The sequence below is a fragment of the Typopeltis vanoorti genome, chromosome 6 (genome assembly GCF_054136105.1).
Source record: "Typopeltis vanoorti isolate ZY-2024b chromosome 6, IOZ_Tvanoo_1.0, whole genome shotgun sequence".
Classification (NCBI taxonomy): domain Eukaryota; kingdom Metazoa; phylum Arthropoda; class Arachnida; order Uropygi; family Thelyphonidae; genus Typopeltis; species Typopeltis vanoorti.
Genome location: NC_143554.1, coordinates 97,671,659 through 97,698,566, shown reverse-complemented (window position 1 = coordinate 97,698,566; position 26,908 = coordinate 97,671,659). Strand labels below are relative to the sequence as shown.

Here is a 26,908-nt window from a genome sequence, read left to right as displayed (position 1 = left end):
ACTTGTCTGAATCAGATTACTGTAGTCCTTGTGAAAATACTCTCCTAATATACTTGTAGAATCCAGACATACACTGCAAAAAAGTTTCTTGCAAAAGAGAATGCATCAAGAGGAAGAAATTAAATTGATGAAAGTGTGAATGAGTGGGTGGCAGAGGAATTCTCATTTGGGTTATATATTATTTCCCTCTCAGAAACTAAGGCTAGTTTCTGAGAGGGAAAAAAAAAACCTTTCCATTGCCATATGAGACTGGCTTACTCATTTTCACTTGTAAAGTCAGGCTTGGTGATGGATGGATTGCAAGAACTGCTATTCCAGTATCATATAATACACACTAGTGCCTAATTTAAATTGATGATTGTTGTCCTCATTTGTCCTTTGTCCCAAAGGAAGCAATTATGATTATAATTGCATTCTTGGGTAACCTTCACTGTCAAATAATGTTGAAATGTCAAAGCATAACATTGCCATTAAATTCAGACTATTAAAAGAATTAGCAGTAAAGGTTGCAAGGCTGAATTTTAGTGTTTTTAGAGACTGGAAAAGTGATTTTTTTTTTAATGTTAACTGTAAGTATGAAGAAAACTTTAAAAAAATAATTTTTGGAGTGCCATTGTTTCGTTGCCAATAGAGTGAGTGAGAGAACTGAGTAAATGTTTTTGTGATCTGAAGGAGAGGATGCAATGACTTTTCAGCTTAAGAACATAAGGAAAAAGTACCTCGACTTATCCTCCAATACTTATTATAAAATTTGAAAAACACTTATTTCTATAATCCTAAATGTTTAGGCTAAAAAAAGAAAAGAAGCTTGCTTAAATCAGCTTACTGCAGTCTTTGTAAAGATATTCTGCCAATGTACTACATATTTCTGGCACTAATCTTCTTTCTACCACTTCCCTTCTCTACATATGTTAAATGCTTAGTGGTGTCTCCTGACTTTTACCTAGCTCCTACAATTGAATTTCATCTATATCAGTTCTCATGCTTGACTCTTACCCAAGTAGCTGTCTGTCACTTGCACTTGGTGAAGTCAGTGTTTACATCATACATGCTAACTTGTAGTCTTCTATGTTGTTAGAAAACAAATTTCTATAACAGCAGCCTTTGTTTGTACAGTAAGTATGAATCCTAAATGAGATTAATACGTGAGTCGGCATTCTTTTATTAGTCTTACATAGCAATGATTAAAATGACACTTAGGTCATTAGTAACATGAAACTAGCAAATATCTGGGTGATTTCTCCACTTTATATTAGGAAAAACTTATGTTTTGGAAGAAAACATCATGAATTTTTTTTTTAAAAAAAAACATTTTGAAAGTTTGAATTGAACACCTTGTATTAGGTATGGAGTTTACATCAAAGAATGCCACTATTTTAAAGACATATCTTTTTCAAACCACATTGCTGATTGTTAACTCCTTGATATCCACTATATAGTTGGTGTGCATACTTCTCATTCTATTTTAAGCAGTAGATGTCAAAGTGGCAACAGTTTAACAAAAAGCTCTGTGATTTATTGGCACAAAAAAATGTAAGTCTGTGTGCAGTGAGAATTTAAGTGAATCATCAGGCTGATCCACTTAACAATATCTGTATCAAATGGTGGTATGATCAGTGTTAAGAACCTAGCATCATTAAGAAATATGTTTACTGAGAACATTGGATGCCCATCTTTTAAAAGATGGTTGAGTAGTTAAAGGGAGTATGGTGTAGCCACATTGTAGTGACTTTATATCGTCAGACGGTTTTTGTATGGCAAAGGATAACGTGTGCACATCACAAGTGGCTACACTATGGGAATTGTTATGGCATTATTATTATTGTTTCCACAGCATCCAGAGTCCAAAGAATCATTGTCAGAGGTCTACACTAAACACAGTGCATATTACGTTTGAGACTAGACAAGCGAGGACAGTTTATTTCAACCTCCTGTAAGATAAGTAATTATTTTGGTTTATTGAATGTTTTCTTAGATTAATTACTGTATCTTTAGTATATTATGATTTTCATCGTACTTACACATTTGTGTTTGTAGATATGCTTATTAAATTACGTAAGGAATTTACAACGTAGAATTGATATACATTAAAATTAAACTTAAATCTCTATTCCAATATTTTGGCAACATCACATTGCCATTTTCACAGGAACTTAAAATAAAGATGTGCACACAGGCACCACACACAGTAACTGAGGACGAAGCAGGAGGCTGTTGTTTCTCCTAAAAGTCCTGATGGTGCCCCATAGCTGGCTATGTAAATATTCTCGGCCATTGGGCTGAAGGTCTTCTGATGTAAGTCTCCCAAATTTGGGGCAGTCTCATGCAACCAAATTTGTTGAGGTTTGCCATGTTTCTTAGGGCTGAGGCTGATTCCATGAATAGCCTTTCAAATTTGAATTTACTACGGTGTATAACCGTAGCTTTCGTCCACTGTATTCTGTGGCGACGATCCAGAGTATGGTCTGCAAGACCAGAGTGGCTGTACTGGTGAAAACGGATGTAGTCCTTATGTTCTGAAATTCTGATATTCACTGTCCTGCCTGTTTGGCCAAAATATGACAGCTGCAAGGGACCTGGTATATACCAGGTAGGTCTTTAGCGGAGCGGATAAGGGAGGCCAATTTTTTATATTTTTATATGGTCTGTAACAAGAGGTCAAGTTATGTTTTTTTAAGATTTTGGTAATTTTTTCTGAGGTGCCTCGGATGTAGGGAATGGTGATGGATTTAGAATAATCCTTGTTGTGAAGGGGGGGGGGATTGTGGTTAACTGGTGTCAATATTTTTTTTTGGGGGGGGGGGAGTAGCCATTGGCTGAGAAAGTGTTGAGGATGTCAGTGGTTAGGGCATTGTCATTTGAACAGATAAGTTTAGCCCTGTTGTGTAGTGTCTTAATAACTCCATATTGTTGTGAGGGGGAGAGGGATTGTTGGTGAATATATCTGCCTGTATGGGTGGGTTTTCTATAAACTGAGAAAACCAAGGTTCCATCAGGCTGGCGGGTGACTAGTGTGTCTAAGAAAGGGAGGCTGTTGTTTTTCTCCTTTTCCAGGGTGAACATTCTGGGGTATTGGTAGTTTAAGTGTGTAAGGAAGGAGAGGAGTGTATCAGAGCCATTTGGCCAAATAGCGAACACATCATCAACGTAGCGAAGCCATATGGTTGGTTTCTGTGAGGCAGAGTTTAAAGCTTTCTCTTCAAAAATCTCCATAAAAAAGTTGGCCAAGGGTGGTGAACTCATGGCTGTCCCCTCTATTTGTTTGTAGAATTTTCCTTACCAAACAAAATAGCCTGAGTTCGTAGTGAACTGAAATAGGGCTGAGATATCGGGAGGAAATTTATCTTGGATTAGCTCTATGGTTTCTTTCAGTGGGACATTTGTGAATAAGGAGGAGATGTCAAAACTGACCAATATGTCAGTATGTTGGAGTGTAAGGTTTTCTATGCTGGCTTTGAAATGGGCTGAGTTTTTTATGTGTGATGGTTTGTTGCCAGTATAGTGTGTGAGCACTTTGGCCAAATGTTTAGCTAATTTTTATGTGGTCGAATCAATGCCATCCACACTATGGGATGTAATGGCACATTTTCTCTAGGTATTTTTGGGAGTCCATATATACGGGGAGGGGGGGGGTTTTAATCTGTTAGTGACTTCTACAGGCCAAGAAGTGACCTTCTTAAGGAGCCTGTGGAGTTTCTAATTTGTGAGTTGGTAGGATTGCACTCAGTAGGGAGGCAAGTAGTACAATCTAATAATAGAGCTTTAAGCTTACCTGTGTAGTCCATTTGGTTAAGTACTACTGTGGCGTTACCTTTATCTGCTTTGGTGATTATTATTTCTTTGTTTTTCTTTAATTCCTGCAGCGATTTATATTCCTTATTGAATATGTTGGTTTTTGGTGGTCTAGCTTTGGTGAGAACACAAGCTACATCCAATCTAATATCGTTGGTCACATGGTTTGGAAGGTGGCGGATTCCACGTTCAATTTGGATCATTATATCCTCAGCTGGTAATTTTCTGGGAGCAATGGCGAAGTTGTGGCCACGTAAGAGAGCATTGACTGCTTCAGGCATCAAATTAACTGAAGAAAGGTTGACCCACAGTGTCGGTAGAAAATTTAGGTTCGGAGGTTGACTTCTTTTTTAATTTCTCAAACTTCTTGATATGTTGACCTCGTAAATGAGATGTCGCATAAGATTGACTAAAGCTCGTGGTTTAACGTGCTAGAAACCTCTTCTTCAAGCACCCAAATAGCTAAGTTAACGTCAGCTAGGAGGGAGTGCATAGTGGCGATTTGTTCTTGTAGCAAAGCCTGGCTGGTGCAGTTATAAATTCAGAGAGCCTTTTGTGACAAGAAACGGTGCTTGAATTTAACACAATTTGGGATTATCTGATTATCCCAGCAGCATTTTTGGAAGGTCAGGCGGTTCAGTTGTCTTGATAGCTTCAACTTCATTTTATCGTAATGGCAGGTCTTGCGTGTGATGGAATCTCTGTGGATGATAGTAATTCTCGCAGAAATTGTTAGACGTTGGTCATATATGCTTATAATAACTTTCTTCAGTTAATTTGAAGCCAGAAGCAGTCAATGCTCTCTCACGTGGCCACAACTTCGCCATTGCTCCCAGAAAATTACCGGCTGAGGATATAATGATCCAAATTGAATGTGGAATCCGCCACCTTCCAAACCACATAGCCAACGATATTAGATTGGATGTAGCTTGTTTCTCACCAAAGCTAGACCACCAAAAACCAACATATCCAATAAGGAATATAAATCGCTGCAGGAATTAAAGAAAAACAAAGAAATAATCATCTTGGAAGTTTATTTTTCACTTGGTTAGACTATAATAAATTTAGTTTAATCCTTTATCCAAGTGTAAGCAAACAAAGTTTGCACTTGAAAATATCATCAGGACTGAGGTAAGGTGGTGCAACACCAGCAAACTCCAAGCAACGGTGGACCAAGCTCTCATCACTCCTTGTCTCAGTATCTCCCATAATGCAAAGCATATCTCCTTGCAGACATGTATACTGCTAAGCATTAAGGGAAGGGCCACTACCCAGACCAGTTTCAACATTTATTGAGGTCTCGTCAGTGGGAGGGAGACCCAAACGTGTAGATACTAAGGCAGAAGCAATAGGAGAGTCATATTTACCTATACAAGTTGCCAACAGGTGTACCACCTTATTATTGAATTACTCTGGATTTAGAGAAAGATGTTGGAAGTTTATTTTTCACTTGGTTAGGCTATAATAAATTTAGTTTAATCCTTCATCCAAGTGTAAGCAAACAAAGTTTGCACCTAAAAATATCTTCAGGACTGAGGTAAGGTAGTGCAACAACAGGCAACTCCGAGCAAAGGTGGACCAAGCTCTCATCACTCCTTGTCTCAGTATCTCCCATAATGCAAAGCATATCTCCTTGCAGACATACTACTATGCATGTATTTATATCAATTTGGTTGATTTCTGAGTGCACCTGCATATTCCCAGACTTTCTTTTTAAAATTTAATGTGATGAAGCATGGTGTTTTTTTCCAGAATATCCTGTGGTTGGTATCCAATAGATGGTTCACAAGGCCATATTCACCATAGTTGTGATTGCAGATGTATGTTTTGGATTCATCTATGTGGTTGCTGCCTGATATACCTGTTTGTCAAAAAAGTATGCCAACTTGCAGGAACATGGTACTTTATATAATCCAGGCAGTGTGAGAGGAGCTGAGCTTTAGTGGAACATATAAGGATAGCGAGTTTCAGGCGGGGCTTAAAAGCTGTGCAGAGGTTGTATTTTTAAGGACTTGGCTATTTTTCCCAATGTAGGGGATTGTGAGGGCATCCTGAAATTCCCCAGTCCTTAGCCATCTTCTAAAGAGATGGCTAAGGATTGGGGAAGATTGCTTTTTAATTCTGTAAGAACTGTAGCCATTAGATAGGAACCTGTTGTGTATGGTTGAGCTCTGCTGAAAGAGAAGGTCCACTGGAACAAAGATTGTAGGCTCTATTGGTTAGAGTTTTAATGATACCATATTGTTGAGAGGAGTGGAAAGTTTGTGCTTGTATCTACTGGTGTGAGTGGGTTTTCTGTATACGATGGAGGGGGGGGGGGTTACCATTCTGAAGACATGTCGCTTGGTTGGTTGTGTGTTACAAGCGTTAGTTTGTACTCCCTGAAGATGTCTCAGTGACTGAGATGAAATATTGGAAGAATTAAAATAGTTTTTTTATTCATTTTTTTAGCTAATACTGCATTAATCCTTTAACATGATATCCTCCCAGCACTTAATCCTTAACACACAGATACTAATTATTCATGATGAACAGATAGCATGTAAGGCAAGACAGTATGGTGCACGAAACTACGTTTATCCAGGCAGTTAAATCGGCTGGCCTTTCGAAAAAATTGTTAGAATGCAAGAATAATCCCTAATTGTGTAAAACTAAAAATCAAGTTCCAGTCTAAAAAGCTCTCCATATATACAAATGTGCCAGTGTTGCACTACTGTGAGAACAGAACTTCCACATTCACCACTCTCACTACTTCCTACAATCATCTGCCCCAAAAAATTCTTAAAAATAAGAAATAAGCATATCAAGAAGTATAACAGTCTGTTCAATTATAAATCCCAGCTGCAAATTCAACCTTTCCATACCATAGTGAATCTGTCTTCAAAAAGGCTCAACAGAGATGCTCTCAGCACCCTGTGTTTCGGCCACAGTTTCGCCACTGAAGAGAATGCTGGTGCTAGACTTAATGTACAACATAAAACACAAAATCAGTAACCTAGCTCCCGAAACAGCTAACAACATAAGACTTGACATTGCCAATATTCTTTTCCAGTCTTGGCCTCTGAAAAGTAATTATCTTCTGACCAACATGCTTCTCTTAGAAAGCTACAAAAAGATAAAAGCATTATTATCACCACAGCAGATAACAGTAATGTCATGGTGGTCCTTAGCACCACTGAATACAATTGTAAAATGGAGATTATTCTCCATGACCATTCTACATACATTCCATTAGATTATGATCCCACAAAAATGCAGATTAAAAAAATAAATGTCTTCCTGGCCTCCTGACATCACAAAAAAATACTGGTCAAAACAATTAGGGGATATTTTGGTTTTCTTGTCAATTATAAAGTTATAAAAATAATTGACAAATGTAACACATTTATTTTAAAATATTCTTAATATACAACAGTGTATAACACACAACCATACAACCGTGTGCAAAATCATGTTAAGACTTGTCAAAACATTTGCTTCAAGTGCTCGAAATTGCTCTCACAGAAGAGTGGGGAAATATCCCAAAAGAATTGTTTGATCATCTTATCTGGTCCATGCAATCAAGATATACCTCTGTTTTGACTGTTAATCTAAATTAACAAAAGCATTTTTGGCTATTCTTGTTAAAATTATTTCACACTAAAATGTATAATTTATTAAATTTGTAATAAATATCGATTACTTAAACAATATCTCATCAATTACACTCTATCCATAAGTAAGAAATATTCATGTATAAAGTACCCAATAATTATAATTATTTGCAGAAATTTATAATTATCTGACAGAAACTAAAATATCCTCTAATTGTTTTGAGCAGTGTATATGGTTGATCTGGCCTTGTGGACTGTATATTGAATACCATTCACAGGATCTTCTAGAAAAAAACTACCATGCTTCATCACAGTAAATTTAAAAAAGAAAAAATGTTTTTGGAATCTGCTGCTATACTCATTAATCAACCAAATTTAAATAAATACAGATGTATTTATCACACTTCCTTTTCATTTAGTAACTGAATGGGATAGATATCATCGGTTCCCATGCAGCATTTATCTCCCTCTCACTTAATACCTCATTCCATGCTAAGCTTCAAGATGTCTCCTAAACTTTTCATAATCACTAGCCTTGTAATTCCACATATATCCTTTCCTCGAAGATATATGTGGAATTACAAGGCTAGTCATGAAATGAAGTATTAAGCATGAGGGAGATAAATGTTGCATGGAAACTGACCAAAAGATATTTGCCAACATTGATGTGCAAACACAGGTAATCACTTCAACTTTTGGAAGGAAGTGCAAAACCTCACTCTCAATCATATCCTCTGATGAAATGATCAGATCCAAAATTCTTGATCCTCATGTGCTCTCCTTTACATACTGCCTAAGATGGATGTGTCTCAAGAAGTTCATTTTTCTTATTCCCAAATGCTCTCTCTTTATTTCAATCTATACTGCCCTAATTAAAATCACCCATCCCTTGTTCACTAACCCAAGTTTCTTATGCATTTTTCATCATCAACCTCCACCTCACACCATTCTGACTCAAAACCATGGCCACTATTCATATCTTCACTTTGACAGGACATAATTTGCCTTCTATCATCAACAGTATCCCTCCCCCTTTCTTGTCATTTCTATCGTTACAGAAAACATCATGCCCTTCCATTTCTATTCCTGTCAGGATATCATCCTTATCCAACTATGTTTTCTTATTTGCAAAAATTGTAAATTATAATTTTTGGGTGACTAAATTCAATAAATGAAACCATTTCATCTTCCTTATTTCTGAAGCACCTGGCATTTGTAAATAAACATAACAATTCACTTTTAGGTCTATAACTGGTCCTCCCCATGCCACTTGTAGGTTGTGATTTCCCCACACCTTTATTACCACTTAACTTATCTATTTCTTCAGACTCAACCACATCCCGTGAATCCAAAGCCATCCCATTTCCATACTGATCGTCCCCATACATACATTCACTACTTCCAACATCTAGCATGTCTCCCTGTCCATCTTGCATTCTATCATTATCACTCCTATTACTACCATTCTCATTTACAGTAACTTCATTCTCACCAGTTCTGTTCTCCTGCGTCACTTCTTATGAGGGTGGTCTGAAACGTTCTCAGGCTAACAATGAAAAAACGAATTTGTAATTTCAAAATTATTTTTATTTTTCAACATAATCTCCCTTAAGACTAATACATTTATTCCAGTGATGCTATAGCACCATTATCCTGTCCCTGTAGTGGTTCTCCGTAAGATCTGCAAAATACTCCTCTACAGCTGCAATCACCTCTTGATACTAAGAAAACTGCTGACCAGCGAGGAAGATTTTTAGTTTTGAGAAGAGATAGAAATCAGAGGGAGCCAAATATGGGGAATAGGGTGGATCTTCCAACAATTCATAGGACAGATCCCTTAATTTTCCCATTGCCAAAACACCTTTGTGGGCAGGTGCATTGTCCTGATGAAAGGTGATTTTTTCTTCTGCAAACCAGGTCTTTTCTCACGAATTTTTTCGTTTAGTCTGGTTAAAAGATTGGAACGATATACCCCGGTTATTGTTTTACTCTTTTCAAGTTGATTAATAAACAAAATGAATCCCAAAACACTGATGCCATAACCTTTTCCTGCTGATGGAACCGACTTTGTCTTCTTCGGCGCTGAACAACCGGCTTCTGTCCACTGTTTTGACTGTTGTTTGGATTCTAGTGTAATGGTGAATCCAAGTCTCATCATAGTAATAAATCGATGCACAAAATCAGTTTTATTTTTGTTAAAAACGCTCCAAGCACTGTTCAGAGATTTTCATGCGAGTGTATTTTTGATCTCCTGTGAGCAAGCGTGGCACCCATCTTGCGCAAAGCTTTTTCATTTGCAATTCTTCATGCAAAATATATCCTACATGTTCTTTTGAAATGCCTATAGTTTCAGCAATTTCATGCACTTTGACTCACCGATCATCCAATACCATATCGTGCACTTGATCAATGATTTCTGATGTTGTTGCACTTTTTGAACGTCCTTCAGAGGATCATCTTCAAGGCTAGTATGGCTGCATTTAAACTCGGCAGCCCATTTCTTATTTGTCAAAAACGAAGGAGAAGATTGCCCGTAAACTTTTATGAACTTCAAATGAATTTCTTTTGACATTAAACTTTCTTTTACAACGAATTTTATAACCGCACGATACTCAATTTTATCCATTTCAAGGGATACAGACAACACTTTTGCTTCAGACAGTTGTATAAAACAAACTACTTGATAGAATGGCTTGCAATTTCACATGGATGCTTATGACAGATGTACCAACTTAGAAAAAAAAAATCTTGCCGATAGTGTTTCCATCTATGGTCAAGGCCGAGAACTTTTCAGATCACCTTCGTACTTCTCCATATCTCCATACATCATTGTTCTCACGTCATTCATCACCTCTTTTTCTCTGCTTTCTTTCATTCTAACCTTTTGTACTTGTCCACGCTTATCCACCAAACTTTATTCTGATCAACTCGTTTTTCAAGTCTTGTGTCATGGCAATTACTATCTATCATTTGTTTCCTCATTCCAATGTTTTTTGCTTCCACAGTGTCATTTGCTTTCTTTCATTTCCATAGTTCCACTCACTACCATTATACAGTCATTTACTCCTGAAATTGCTTCCATTCCATGATTCATACAGTCATTTGCTCCTACAATTACACACTCTTTCATCACACTTTCGACATATCCATTCTCTCTCCCAACTCTTGTTCATTCTCTCCACATTCTGTCAAGTATTCTTCATGTTGCATTCAGAACAGCATACCATCTTCAAAAAGTTAATGCTGTTAATTACATTTGATTTTCATGCAGCCTGAATTCCCAATCTTGTTTGTACCACCATTTTGTCATTGTTCAACACAAGCTTCAAATGTAGTAAAAATAGAAGCCTGTTCCAAACACAAATCTCCACAATCACCCAGTTACACTAAGTTATAAAAAAATAAACAAAACTACACCAAACCGCAAATTCAAATCACTACTTTACTACAAAAATAAAACTTATCTTTTCAGTAGCAACTTTTGCTGGCTGTGTTGCAATCCCCACCGGGCTATCAGTCCTCAGTTATGTGTGAACTACAGGATTTGTTTTTTAATGAACAGATAAACCAAGCTAATGGACAGATAAACCTGAAGCTATCTGCCAATATCATAATGATTATTGTTATTATATATCATAATTTCACCTATTCACTGTGATCACCTAGTTTAAGCTTTTCATGATTATAAAGTGCAAAAAATGAAGAGGAGGAGGATATTAAACCACTTAGACAAGGACAAACTGTATTATCTGAGGAAGAGTAAATATTTGCAGACTCAAAAAATTATATTGGCTTGCTTAAGAGTCAAAGCCAAATAACTGGGAGGAGACCTCCACATCGCCTTTCAGGAATGTGGAGAACCAACTGGTTGTTTCTGACCTAATGTCAAATCCTTACCTTAACATGGTGCGCCCCCATTAGTAGGTATTTACTGGGTACTGAATGAAAGAGAATGGGCTGGCAATTTGGGACTTAGCCAACAAAATTGTACTTTTTATTGACTTAAACCACAAATACATATGATGGTTTCATGCCAGCTGGGGAATTGCCTGGTTAAACAAGCCCCCACCCCTTGCTGCTTTTGTCAGGGAACCAGGGTGAAAATGCCAAAAGTCAGCTAACTGAAACAATCTAACTCAACATCTAGAAGAAGAATAAACCCAACATCAGAAGCACTGGAGATAGGAACTATCAATATAAGGAATATTAATAGAAAGGAAATTGAACTTGCAGAAGAACTGGAAAAGTTATACGTGGACATAATTGGCATTACAGAGAGAGAGAGAAGACAAAAACAGGTGAGATGTTACTAAAGAATAAGTATAGGATGCTATTTTCAGCCAATAATGATCAAGGAAAGGAAGGAGTAGTGACAGCATTCAACATCGAACATAAACTTCTTGATTGGAAAACAGTTTCAAGTAGAGTTACGTGGGAAAACTTCAAAATGGACTTCTAAGGAGTCCTTAGACTCATCGAGGGAGGCACTTAAACATCATATCCATCACAACTATTTGACATTCACACAGTATCTATCATACTTTGCCTTGAACTCATTCACTGTCACAGCACCCACAACAGACTCAGGCAGCTTATTTCACTCATTCACCATTCTAAAAGTAAAAAACCCAGCTCTAACACCCTTACTGACCACACTCTTGAGATACATACACACACACTCTGTATAACCACATTATACAGAGTAATACACAGTCTATATTTAACTGAAGGAAATACAGGAAGATGATATGATGTTGAATCATATGACAAGGATGCACATTATCTCCACTCTTATTCATCATCTATATGGATCACATTACGAACGAAAGTGGCATTAGGTCTGATATTAGAATTAGAGATATCCAACTTAGCTCTTTGCTTTATTCACATGATGTTGTCCTAAACACATCTAGTGCAAGTCTCCAGGATTCTCTAACTAAATTGAATAACACTTCTAACAGATTTGGCATGAAAATAAGCAGGAACATGGAAAACTTCACCTACATTTTGAATAGTGATCCCATAGAACAGTGTTTCTCAAAGTGTGGTATGCATACCTCTGGGGATATGTGAAAGGTCTTCAGGGGGTACGTGGCAATTTTCGGCTATGCATCATTAACACATGGAATCATTATTAAGAAAAAAAAGAATTATTTTAAACGTATATATTTCTCAATAAATTATATATTATGTATGAATTCTCCTACTCAAATTGTGAGTTACTATCACCACGATGTTCACGTCCTGGCGATAGTAACTCACTCCCTACAGTAAACAACACGCCCTCCCCAATAGCATCACTTTACTGAAGATGCAAGAAAAACAAGTAGTTTTATTGTATCACTGAATAAGGTACAGAGACATTTGCAGTCTGTGTAATATATTTCTCAACAAATACTGCAATTAGAGACAACTGGGATAAAAACGGCACTAACTAATTACAACATGTGGTTTTGCTTGACACCACCCCGTCATGAACGTGTTAAAACTAAGAAATATATAGTGAATGTGTTTCAGATTATATGGAATTTGGTTGAAGAGAATTGGCATTTCAACTCAACTGTTGGCTTACCTTTGTCTTTGGCTCGCAATCTTTTGTTAATACTGCACCAATCACATGCACTTCTTCATAGCTGCTCTATCTCTACTGGCCTACCATTGCTGTCTGTTTCGTGCTCTGCTTTTACTTCTCATTAGTCATTTGTGAAGGATTGTTCATTACGTATCTCAAATCTTGTAAATTACTGGTAATTTTTGCTTGAAATAATGGGAAAGAAGATGAAGCTATTTGGATAGATGACTTTGACGATGCACACAAGGAAACTATTCTCGATGCAAAAAGTAGTGATAGCGAATAGGAGCTGCTTGGTAAGTCGCACCATTTTCAGTTTTTTCCTGAAAACTTTAGTTTCTGAAAATCCCAGCATATATCTCGCACCATGATTTTTTAGCTTTAATTTTGGGAAAAAAGTGCAAGTTATATTCCAGTAAATACGATAATTTTTTTAGCATTCAAATTCTTAAGTATGGATCATTGGTTAAAGACTAGATTTATAAAATGCACAAAAGATAGTAATATAGCAAATACAAGTAGCTCTAAGCAACAAGAAAACATTGATATTGTATCTCGTTCAAATGAAATTGATAAGGGTGTGTCGTCTGATATCTCTAGAGAACCAACTTGGAAGAAGATGAAAAATCTTCGTAAGTATGATATAAATTACTTGAAATGTGGATTTTCATGGACATGAAATGAAGAGGAACCTATTCCAAATTTTTTTCTATTAAAAATAAATCATATTTTTTGTTTACATGAACATATAAATTCAAATAAAATAGACATTTACAGTAAAATCTACTTATTTATTATTATTTTGATAAGAGGGATACTTGGTAATAATGAAAATTTAAGAAGGGGTACGTGGATATCTGAAATTTGAGAAACACTGCTATAGAAGAAGTAAAATATTTCAGCTATTTAAGCACAGTTTTAGTGAAGATGGCAAGTTAAATCTGGAAATAGACAACAGAATAAAGCAAAGCTGATATGGTGAGTAGCCATCTGAATAAATTTATATGGAATAAAAGAGAAATTAGCCAAAACACCAAACTAACAGTATACAAGACAGTGTTCAAACCAGTTTTAAGTTATGGATCTGAGAATTGGGTTAGAAATAAAGCACTTGATCAAAAACTAGAGACCACAGATATAGATATGAGGGTTCTGAGAAAAATTTGGGGAGTGAACCAATGGCAGAATCTTATTAAAAATGAAGATATTAGAAAGGAATTTCATTATTAGAATATGTCAGTAGAGCTAATCTAAGGTGGCATATGGTCACGTAAATAGAATGGGTGAGGAAAGGTTAGCAAAACAGGTGTTTAATGCCAAGATGGCAGGAAAGAGACTCAGAGGAAAACCAAGGTCTAGGTGGATTGATTTAGTCAGAACTGCCTCAGAAGAACGAAATGTTAATTATGACAATATCAGAGAGTGCTTACAAGTAATAGACTAATTTAAAGAAAAATAGTAGACAGGAAATTAATAATAATGTATACTTAATCATGTAATGCTATCATAGTAACCTGAACACCCCTTGGAAGTATATATCAGGAAACTGATGATGATGAAACATTATATGTAAATGCTGCCCATTAAAATCCTGGTTAATCATAGAAAGCACAGGCTTCTACTAATAGAATTACTGGAGCTGAGGCTTGTCTTTATTATACTCAATATGGCATGCAGAAGGATTTTCCCATCAACAGACTAGAGAAATTGGCTAATGTACACATTTCAGGACCATTGCAAATTTTAAGAAAATATTTGATTAGATTATCTCCACTATATGAAAAACTCAATGATGAAACAGTTTTATACATTTTTATTAATTTATTTTCTTTTTGAGAAAATAAATTAAAAATTAAATTTCTTCTCAAAAATTTTTTTGAGAAGAAAATAAATTACAATAAATAAATAAATCAAGAGAGCTTGATCCACCTTTGCTGCGAGTTGCCCAGTGTTGTACTACCTTACCTCAGTCCTGAAGATATTTTCAGGCGCAAACTTTGTTTGCTCACACTTGGATAAAGGATTAAATTAAATTTATTATAGTCTAACCAAGCGAAAAATAAACTTTCAACATTCTTAATTATTGTCGGTTAACAATATTTCATTGTGAAGTATGTGAAAGCAAAAGTGGAAACGTTGATTGAGAAGGGCGTATATGGGGGAAGATAGTTGCTAGGTAGTTGTCCTTTCTATAATTTATAGCATTATATACACCCTAAAGGATGTGTGCCATGCATCATGGGATACTAAAGCAATTGATACGAAGTCATTAGCCTCTATATACAAGTAGCCCAGTCGTGAAGATCCTTCATGCGCAAACTTTGTTTGGTTACACTTGGATAAAGGGTTAAATAAGAATATAATTTCTTGGCAAGTATAGAATGGAATTATTAAAATTGGAATTAAAATTACAAAAACAGAAATAAATCCATATAGAAATTTTACTAATCAGGTTTGTATGAAGCCAAGTTACTTAGCTGTGACAGGCCATTGAGCTTACACATTAAAGAGGAAATTGAATTGAGATATGTTTTTGATTTGCAAGTCTAATAATTTAAGAATTGAATGTAGGAACTAGTAAGAGACTTCCACATATCATATTAGGAATGCAAATATCCATTCTACTATTGACTATCACTAAATGAGAATGAAATATGCAATCCTCATTTATATATTCATTATTAATATTAAAGAGCACACAGCACGAAGTAGTTTAATGTTTTGTTTTTCTTTCTTACTTTTTAGGTATGATAACTGACTATCACTAAATGAGAATGAAATATGCAATCCTCATTTATATATTCATTATTAATATTAAAGAGCACACAGCACGAAGTAGTTTAATGTTTTGTTTTTCTTTCTTACTTTTTAGGTATGATAACTGACTTGTACATCGATGTGTACAAGTTCAAAGGAGTGAATGTAAAAAGCAAAGTGCCTGCCCTACTTCAGATTCTGGACAATTATGATTTACCACCACTCATAAATTTCTTTCACTGCAAACCTTAAAATAATGCTGAATGAAATTAATAATACTAGTCAATCAATCTGTGATATTAATCTGTCCATTAAGGTATTGCACAAAACATATTACAGTTGAAAGAAAAACTGGAATTAAAAGAGTTCTGTGCATATTTATGTTTGCAAATTTCCTTAGTTGTAAGCATAAGGTTAACTCTCATTATATAACAAATCACTAAAAACATCCTACAAACATTATGGTATTCTAAAGGAAATTTACTCTAATAGCCTGCTCATTTGGTCCTTATGAGTTTGTTGTAGAGTATTTCTGGACAATCCATATAAAACCAGGAAAGTAATATTTAATTTAATAACATAAATCAAACACATAATTATGTTGTCTAATTTCAATAATTATGACTTTTTTTTATTTAAAAAGAATTTTTATTTTATAATCATTCTATTTTATTGTTATTAGGATTCAGCTACAAAGTTATAAAAAACTGTGCTTTACAGTATGAACAACATAAATTTATTAAGTTATTAATATTTCTCTGGATTTCAAACCAACATCTTGAAATTGCTGTTACTGAAAAGATAGCATTCCATTAGGTATTTTGGAAACAGTTCAAATTGTAGCTGGAAAAAAAAGAAAAAGGAAGGAACTAATATCCTATCAGAGCATCATTTCCGAGATTTTTCCTACAATAGAACATTTCACGGAATACCTTGGTTATTTTGTAATCTATTAATAATTAATTATAGCATAATCATAAAGAGTATTAGTACACTTATGTATACAGTGTGACATGGTGACAAATATAAAATTACATTTAAATCAGTTAGCAATCACTGTACTAATGAAATCTTGTAGTTTCGTCAGGCCAACATCATTAAATTAATTTGTGCTGATTTTTATTGACATATCCCATTCTGATCATCAAAAATTTATAATATTATAAGTACTTATGAGTGAATGCAGTTTTCCCCTCCTTCTGTACATCCTGGAGGTGGATGAATCACTATCTGTTGCATCACAAACACCTTCAATAAGAGATTTCTTAACACCAAAATTAAACAAAGTCCCTTGTATCTTATTCATATTACAATTTAAATCTGTAGGCCTATTACTTTTAAAAAATCACGGAACTACGGTTTCGAAACAAGCACTTTCACCCTACAATAAGAACTTACAAAGAAAGTATTCAGTATTACTAGATTTGAGAACTGGATAAGACTACCTTGATCTTCAATTTCAGTGGAAAAATTTTCTTTATACTTCCTTGCTGATTGGTCAGTAACATTTGCAACACAGATGTTATTTCATTCAGTTTTGAGAACAGAGGATACTGTTGGATCCGACTTTTTACTCCAAATGTATATTCCAGTTGTTGATTGACTCCACATTCGAACACAGAGAATATTTATTTTTAACTGCACCACTCTTTGTTCAAATTTGCATGCACAACATTGAGGAATCAACCATCAACAAATCTATATTATTACTAACTTAATTTTAGGCTGAGGTTTTCTTTATTATATAAGGTTCCCGCTAAGATTCAAATTATTTTAATGAGCAGTGTAATGAAGAAATCAGGCAAATACAAGATTCAATTCAAATAAAAATATTTAATGCAGTGTTACATAAATTTACATCAAAACAAAGATTTCTAGTTGGAAAAATACACTTAAACAATAATTAAGTTTTCATTGAGATACTAGCAAACTACTCAGCTGAGTATAATAATTACGATTAGAACTTATGCTTACAGATTCTATTCTTCTTGATACAAAATTAATAACAGAAAACTCACATACAAAGATTATTTAATAGTATAATTTTTGCCTGTGTGTGTGTCACAGGCATCCTGAGTACATTTTAAGCTCAAAATTAAACAATAACTGACAATTCCAAAAAGCGCCACCTAAGTAGCTGGTGTAAGATAACTAAAAAGGTCAATAAATTTCACAAAAAAAAAAAAAAAATGTATACAATAAAAAGTTAGTACTTGATAAATCAGCTAATCTTTCCTATCCCCCATAAAGGGGATAGACGTAAGCCATCAGATCTGTTTAAGTTAGGAGAATGAAGTAAAGTTTCACATGTTTCTTTATAAAGGCGTTCCATGAGGAACTGACTTTTTTTAAGAACTCTTGTCTTTCTCCAATAAACTCTATGTCTAGTAAAGATGGCATGTTCTGCAAGTCCAGACTTTTCAGGTTATTAATTTTGTATCTATATGTCTACTCACGGTATACCTCTTTTAAAATCTATTCTTCTTATTATCAAGGATTCCTATCACAACTTCACTCTGATCAAAGTTATTATTATTCAATACAGTTTAAATATCAACTCAGTTTAACTATTCAGAACAGTTATAAAATGTATACAATCAGACATTCAATTGAAGAAAGTTCTATCAACCTAGCAGAAATTTCAGTATCCAGCATTATATTAAGTTTTTACAACAGGCTTCTCTATATCTCACTTTGTCTTGAACCATTAATCCAAATGGTACAATATTTGGGACGTCAAGATGGAAATGTCTCACTACATCACGTATTTGATCTTGGATAGTTAAATACAGCAATAAGGATTAAATTATGTTCGGCAGAAATAAGTTCACTACTACACACTAGGCATAGAAAAGATAATCTTACCGGCATAAACAGTATAGCTTCTTCACATCGAGAATCCTATGAACACGCTTAAATTCTTGTTGACTTTCACTTTCAGACTACACAAACTTAAAAGAATCTTCTGTTTCCATAGCTGATTAATAGACTCGGGAGAATATTTCCTTTTTCACTGGTTTAACTTAACTTCCAATTTCTCATCATCATCAAATTCCTGCCATGTACCCTCAAGGGGTGTACAGGATATGATAGTACTATATTAATACTATCATATCCTGTACTACAAAAATTACATCATAACTAACTTCCTATCTACAATTTTCCTCCAAATCAGTCTGTTACTTGTCAAGACTCCAACATTATCAGATCTTATATTTCTATCGTCTAAGGCACTTTGTACCTATCAATCCACATATATCTTGGTCTTTCTCTGGATCATTTTCCTGCCAACCTGGCAGAGAACACTTGTTTTGCTAATCTTTCTTCACCCATTCTGTTTAAGTGACCATACCACCTGAGATTAGCTCTGCTAACAATGTCAAGTTCTTTCCTAATATCCTCGTTTTTAATATGATATTGCCATTCATGCCGTCTGTTCACGCCTCTAATCTTTCTCAGGACTCTCATATCTGCGGTCTCTAGTGTTTGGTCAAGTGTTTTACTTCTGACCGAGCTCTCAGATCCATAAGTAAAAACTGGTTTGAACACTGTCTTGTATACAGCTAATTTAGTGTTCCGACTAATTTCTCTCTAATTCCATATGAATTTATTCAATTAACTTCCTACCATACCAGCTTTGCTGATTCTGTTGTCTATTTCTATATTTAATTTACCATCTTAACTAAAAATCATGCCTAAGTAGCTGAAATGTTTTACTTGTTCCACAGGTTCTCCATTCACAACACAGTTGACATTTTCAATGATTCTGCCTATTTTCATTGTCTTTGTCTTTTTGTTGCTGACCTTCATACCATATCTATTACAACAGCTATTCAATTTAGTCAGAGAATCTTGCAGACTTGTAGCGGATTTATTTAGATGTATAACATCGTCTGCATAAAGCAAAGAGCTGACATTAACATCTCCAATTTTGATATCATGTTTAATACCACTTTCCTTCATAATGTGATCCATATAGATAATGAATAACAGAGGGGTTAATGTACATCCTTGTCTCACACCAGATTTAACATTAAACCATCTTCCTGTACTTCCTTCAATTCTAACAACTGACTTACAACTCAAATAAAGACTTAAGTCTTGCTTGATATAATGCCCCATTGACACCATATAACTATTGTGTATTGAATAGCTTCTCTCTTGGCACCTTATCATATGCCTTTTCCAAAGCGACAAAACTTAAATACAGATCTTTGTTATATTCCCATGCTTTCTCGACTATTTGTCGTAAAGTGAAGATCTGATCCTGACAGCCTCTATTTGGCCTGAATCCAGCTTGTTCTTCACCAAGTTTTTCTTCCACAATTCTTCTCAACCGTTTCTCAAGTATACTTGCATAGATCTTGCTAAGAATACTCAGTAGGGAAATATCTCTGTAATTCTCACATTCAGTTTTATTTCCCCTTTTATATATGGGTACTATGAGAGCTCTACTCCAATCATCAAGTATTCGTCCCTTCTGAACTATGCAGTGCAGCCACTGTAAGACTTTTATACCACCATACTTCTGCATTTCTGATCGAATATCATCTACTCCTGCTTCCTTTCCAACATTTCAAGCCTTTGATGTCTTTTTCTACTTCAAGTATGGATATGTATTCCTGACTGTATGCCTGTTGAGTGTTTTACCACTGGGCTATCACTGCTTGTTTCATTTAGCAGTTTTTCAAAGTAATTACTCCATACTTCAAGGATATCTTTTTCTCCCATTTTCATGTCACCTTTATCATCTCTAACTCCTTTTACAGCACTCTTTCCTCCATTCCTAAGCTTCTTCAACAACCTCCAGAATATTTTGCCACGCTCATGATATTTATTTGCTATATTCTTGCCAAAGTCCTCCCATGACTTTTGTTTAGCTAGTTTTGCACAGTGTTTAGCATTCTTGCATTTGTCTCTATATGCTCTATGAGCACAAGCTGACTTATTTGACAGAAACTTTTGATATGCTTTCTTCTTTTCCTTCACTGCCTCTTTAACTTCCTGTGTCCACCAGGGAGTTCTGATTTTTTTATCCTTGCAGACAACCTCACCACATGCCTCTCTGGCTGAATCAATCAATGTTTTCTTCAGAGTTTGCCATTGAATCTCCAACTTTTGATTCCTGTTCTCAAACTCTTTCATTTTTTCTTCAATAATCTTTGTGTATTTTAGTCTACAGTTCACATCTGAGAGCTGCTCAACTTTTATTCGCTTTAAAACTTTCTTGCATGTTATTCTTTTCAATATGAAATTCAATTTTATCCTGCTCAAGACTAAATAGTGATCACTTCCAATTTCAAATCCTCTGTACACTCTGGTGTCCTGCACCAGGGAGAAAACATCTCCATCAACAATAACATAGTCATTGAGACTTTTCTTATTCCTAGCCTCTTCTCTCCATGTGAATTTGTGCACATTTTTATGTTGGAACATGGCGTTAGTAATAACCAGTCCATGTCTTGAGCAGAAATCCAACAGATATTTGCCATTATTATTAGCTTTGCTCTTTTCTCCAAATTTTCCCAAAATATTTTTGTATGTCTCACAATCATTTCCTACTCTGCTATTTAGATCTCCAACAAGGATCAACTTTTCCTTTTTCATTGTGTCAGTTGTTTTTTCTAAAGCCTCAAAAAATTCCTCCATGTCTACCTTAGTAGAACCTTCTGTGGGACCATAGGCACAAATAAGTCCCCAGTGTCCATTGTCCAATTCCCCATTCTCATATTTGTCCACATTACTCTACTTGAGACTGACTGTCATTCAAGAAGATTAGCCTCGTATTTTGTGTTGAATACTATGGCTACTCTTTCTTTTCCTTGATAGTCATTGCCTGAATATAACATTTTGTATTTATTGCTGAGAAAGATCTCACCAGTTTTGGTCTTTTTTGTTTCAGTCACCCCTATTATGTCGATCTGGTACTTATCTAATTCCTCAGCTAGCTCCATTTCTTTGCCATTTAGGCTTCGTATGTTGATAGTACCGATCTTTAACTCTGGTGATGTTGAGTTGGGGTTTGTTTTCAGATTTGTTCCAGTAGCTGACTTTTCGCTGTTCGCCCTGGTTCCCTGGCGAAAACAACGGGGGCTTTGTTTAATCGGGTGACGCCCCAGCCGGCATGAAATTTTGTCATGTTGTACCATCATTTCTTTTCTTATTCTTATTATCCCTTGTCCTGCATTATTCCACTGCAAGGCAATAGGAAATTATAACAGAATTAGAACTCAAAAAAAAGGTAAGTCAAAGTGCCAAGCGATTCCCAGTCTTCCTGTTCCGTTCATGCCATGTCAATCGGCCACCTTCCTTGCCTGTTTCCTACTCCCCGTGTGTCCTTCTTATAACATCTTCTTCTCTCTTTTCCTGCCAAAATCTCATTCTAACTGGTTTAGTTCATATCAAACTTGCTTCGTGCATCCTATACAGTAGCATTTGCTAAGGCACATGCTAGCTAAAAATAACATAATTTCTCAGAGCAGCCAATCAAGTATTATCTTAAGGAATTTCTTGGATACATTAAAATTGCACATATTACAGTTTTTAACATTATATTAAAGGAATTAAATTCACAAAATAATTGATATTTTTAATACACAGCTTTTCATAACTGTAATTAACCCAAAAATTTATAAATAAATAAATATTGATTAACATAACTTGGAAGAAATTACATAAATAGCATATTATGAACATGAGACTATTAGTTTAAAAAAAAATTTTTTTGCTCAGGGAATGGTAGATGATATTGGACTCTGAATGATGTATTAACAATTTCCAGTTCAATTCAGTTTTGTAAACAGAGGATACGCCACCCATTGTTGTAATTGGCTTGCAGGCAATTTTTATGACTGGTCATAAACAGCTTTATTCCCTTTCCTGAATTACTTCCATGTTTAAAAATATACGGCTTGGTCACTGACATCATGGAACACTTATTCACGTTCCGCAGAACACAGTTTGGGAAACCCTGGTCTAGGGCATGTATAACTAGCAGTCTTTATCCATTCACCCCCCTCCCTGCTAACTATACTCTTACTACAACTTCCACGGATGACCTCTTGTTCTGCCCCCCCCAGCCAAATATTGAAACATCTTCCCCTGCATTAATCATATAAAACTTAAAGCAACTTAAATGTTTCTATCATATCCCCTCTTTTTCACCTGGAAACCAACTTCTGCAACCCACAAACCTTGAATCTATCCTCATAGGGAGCATTACACAGACTACCTCTTGGTCACTCACCTCTGGATCCTCTCTGCTGCTTCCTTATCCTCAAGAAACCCAGATGACCAGACCTGAGCACAGTAATTCAGATGTGGACTTATCAAGATCTGTGTTATTCCTTATAAAGAGGAATAACAACTTCCTTGTCTTTACTTAGTGTGTTCTTCAATAGCCAAATAATCTTATAGGTTACCTTGTCAACCTTAGAGTTGAAGTGGGCATATTGCTATCTACTACCAAACCCAAATCCTTAGTTTCATCGATTTCCTGGAGTACAGTTCTTCTGCTTTACTTCAACCTCGATATCACTTCTGGGTCTGGCTCACACTGATCTGATGAGGCCTAAAGGTCAAAACTAGTCTGGATAGTGACCCTTCCCATAATGCCTAGCATTATACACACCCAAAAGAATGTTACTTTACATTATGGGATACCAAGATAATTAATGTGAAGTCATTAGTCTCTACATGCTATCCGACTATAGATGCGAGACCTCTCGACACTTCTGTGCCTGGCAGAAGGTGAATCCATGCTGATAATGATGAGTGTTTATTATTATATGTCAAAAAATTAGCTTTTCTTTTATGAACATTCTGGTTTTTAAAGTGGCAACTATTTTGTTCGTAAAACAATTGGAAAATTTCATGTATGAAGTACGTGATTTTGCATGTTGGTGACGAATTCATACATTGCCTTATTCCTTTCTCCCCCTTCAACATGAATTGACTCTTCTTTGCATGTGCAGTCAGACAGCACAAGTAGCTTAGTCATGAAGATACTTCATGTGTAAACTGTGTTTGCTTACGCTTGGATAAAGGATAAACCAAGAATATAATTTCTTGACAGGCTTTAATTTAGTTCCATTAATGTAGTACACGACTTGTAATCTATTTATCCTGAAATGCATAACTTTATATTTTCCCATATTAAACTGACACCCCATGTTATCTTTTGCCCATTTAATTCATTCTGCACACTCTCCATAACACCTCGATTAACTTTTGCTCTATTCAATTCTGCATCATCAACAAACAACTGAATATTTCCTTTCAGATTACTTCTTATATCATTTATGTACAAATTAAACAGTAATGGCCTAACCCAGATCTTTGTGGCACATCACTAATCACCTACATTCTCCTGGATTCTGCTCCTCCATATACCACTTTTTAGTATCTGTCCATCAGCCAATCTTGCATCCATATAACCAGTGTCATATCCCTCCCGTTTGTTCTAATTTGTGTAACAGAGTTCATGTGGTATTCTGTGAAATCCCTTTGAAAAATCCAGCATAATCATCATGCAGCCATTCCCTTTATCCAACTCAGTTGTCACTCTATTATAAAAAGTTAGTAAATTACTAAGGCATGACCAACCCTTCACAAAGCCATATTGTTCCTCATAGAATATCATATTCTTATCCACCCATTACTGAATTTTCTTTTTGACCACCATTCCTGAGATACTGATTGGTCTATAATTTGCTGCTGCAGTCTTAGAGTCTCTGTTATGCAAAAGAATTATTTTGTTCTCTTTAAACTCTCTTCGAACTCTCAGAGCTGAGATTTAAAATAAACAGCTTAGTTACAGGTACTGCCAGTTCTCTTGCAACTTTCATTTGTCACCTCAGTGCCATCCAGTTGTGGCCCATGAAGTTTTAAGTGGGGTGCTGCCTATACAAAATAATTAAAAAAAAATTTTTTTTTCCTAATCAGTAACCAATTAGGAAAAAAACAATGGTTTTTTAAAATTTTGTATAGGCAGCATCCCCACTTAAAACTTCATGGGCCGCCACTGGTGCCATCAGTATTTCCTTAAGATTATCCTTCTATAGTCATTCTTCCTCTTACTTTGCACATTGCAAACAAACTCTTTGGATTTCCTTTGGCCTCAGCTAGTTTCTTCTCATCGTCTGATTCCTTACCATACTGGTCAGCTTTCCTGCCTGAACCTTGTACTGTTCATAAGTTTGTTGATCACTTTTTTCCATAGTCTTATCTCCACAACAATTTCTTTTTTCATTAAGCAATTCACATGCTTAATGATACTACTCATCCATCTAACTCCTACCTAATTAATCTTGGGTATACAATCTGATATTGCTTCCTCCAGATGCTCCTTAACAATCTCCCATGCACTACTGTCATCTTTCCCCTATAGGTTTTTATGCAGTGGCACAGCTTCAAGCTTCCTCCTAAGTTTGTCATAATCACCTTCCTTGTAGTTCCACATATATCCTTTCTCAACAGAATATTCCTCATGCTTTACAGCATCAAAAGTCAACTGTATGATCACTCTCCTCCAATTGAAGGGAATGCAACCACCTTGATTATGGATAGCTCTTCTGATCCTATAACTTGATCTAATACTCTTCTTCACTGAGTTCCCCTCCATCACATGCTGCCTCAAGTAGTTATCTCTATGCAGGTGTATAAATTCCATTTCCATCCTGCCATGTGATCTTTTTTCCTTCCAATCTATATCCCCATAATTGAAGTTCCCCCATAATAATTACTTGACCTGCACTCATCCTACGAATTTGTTGATGCCTGTCTTCCTGATCATCACTGAACAAATTATATATTTTTCCTGAATTGATGATACTGTATTGGATGTTGTTGCTTGAAAGACTAGATTGGGCATTTGTTAGTCATTCTCACACTCACTCACCTCATGGGTGTCTTCACACACACTCACCTACATCACCCCTAATTGCTTAAGTTTTTGTGATTTTGGAATTCAGAACTCTTATTTTTTTGCTGTCAATGCCTTCCTCCTTACTTACAAAAGATTGTAAGTATCATGCCATGGCAGGATACTTACAATCTTCACCCTCTCACTCTTTTTTTTTTTCCTTCATTCAACAACTCCTTAACATCCTCTCTCATAAAATACTTCTCACCTCTCAGGTTATTAGTGCCAACCAACAGAAATAGTTCTCTCATCTTATCTTTCTGCATCCAGATAGCATCACGAATATTAACTTTTGTGCCAGGAAAATAGGATTTTGTTAAACTATCATTAAGCACTCTTCTAGTCATAGAGTCTCCATACAAAATTTTCTCCTTGTTTCTCTCATTTGTTCACGTGATCTCGATACTTACCTTGGACATCCTGCTTCTTCCTCTTTTCTAATATTAGGATGTTTTTGCAATCTCACACTTTATCCTATGGAGGATAACATGCAAACACCATATCCGTATTTAGGTTCATTTCATTCTCCTGTATTTCCATCATCGAATTCCTGACATGTACCCCCAAGGGGTGTACAGGATATGATAGTACTACATGAAAAATCTACATCATCACCAACTGCCTATCTACAATTTTTCTCTAAATCAGTCTGTTACTTGTCAAGACTCCAACAATATCAGATCTTATATTTCTATCGTTTAAGGCACTTTGTACCGTATCAATCCACCTATATCTTGGTCTTCCTCTGGGTCGTTTTGCTGCCAACCTTTCAGAGAACACTTGTTTTGCTAATCTTTCTTCACCCATTCTGTTTAAGTGACCATACCACCTGAGATTAGCTCTGCTAACAATGTCAAGTTCTTTCCTAATATCCTCGTTTTTAATATGATATTGCCATTCATGCCGTCTGTTCACGCCTCTAATCTTTCTCAGACTCTCATATCTGCGGTCTCTAGTGTTTGGTCAAGTGTTTTACTTCTGACCGAGCTCTCAGATCCATAAGTAAAAACTGGTTTGAACACTGTCTTGTATACAGCTAATTTAGTGTTGCGACTAATTTCTCTCTAATTCCATATGAATTTATTCAATTAACTTCCTACCATACCAGCTTTGTTGATTCTGTTGTCTATTTCCATATTTAATTTAACATCTTAACTAAAAATCGTGCCTAAGTAGCTGAAATATTTTACTTGTTCCACAGGTTCCCCGTTCACAACACAGTTGACGTTTTCAACAATTCTACTTATTTTCATTGTCTTTGTATAATAAATT

The 26,908-nt window shown here is 35.5% G+C and overlaps 1 protein-coding gene and 1 long non-coding RNA gene across 2 annotated transcripts in view; one reads left to right on the top strand and one right to left on the bottom strand.

The window, feature by feature from the left end:
* The window catches only part of LOC150105739 (BBSome complex member BBS7-like), a 320,423-nt gene extending 304,328 nt beyond the window's left edge, over positions 1 to 16,095 (top strand). Inside the window, exon 20 of the mRNA XM_090395048.1 lies at positions 15,830 to 16,095. Coding sequence (XP_090251174.1) covers positions 15,830 to 15,966 — 137 coding nt within the window. The 3' untranslated portion in view covers positions 15,967 to 16,095. The remainder of the gene's footprint in view (positions 1 to 15,829) is intronic.
* The window catches only part of LOC150105738 (uncharacterized), a 177,951-nt gene that overhangs the window by 51,395 nt on the left and 99,648 nt on the right, over positions 1 to 26,908 (bottom strand). The gene's annotated exons all lie outside the window — the stretch shown is intronic.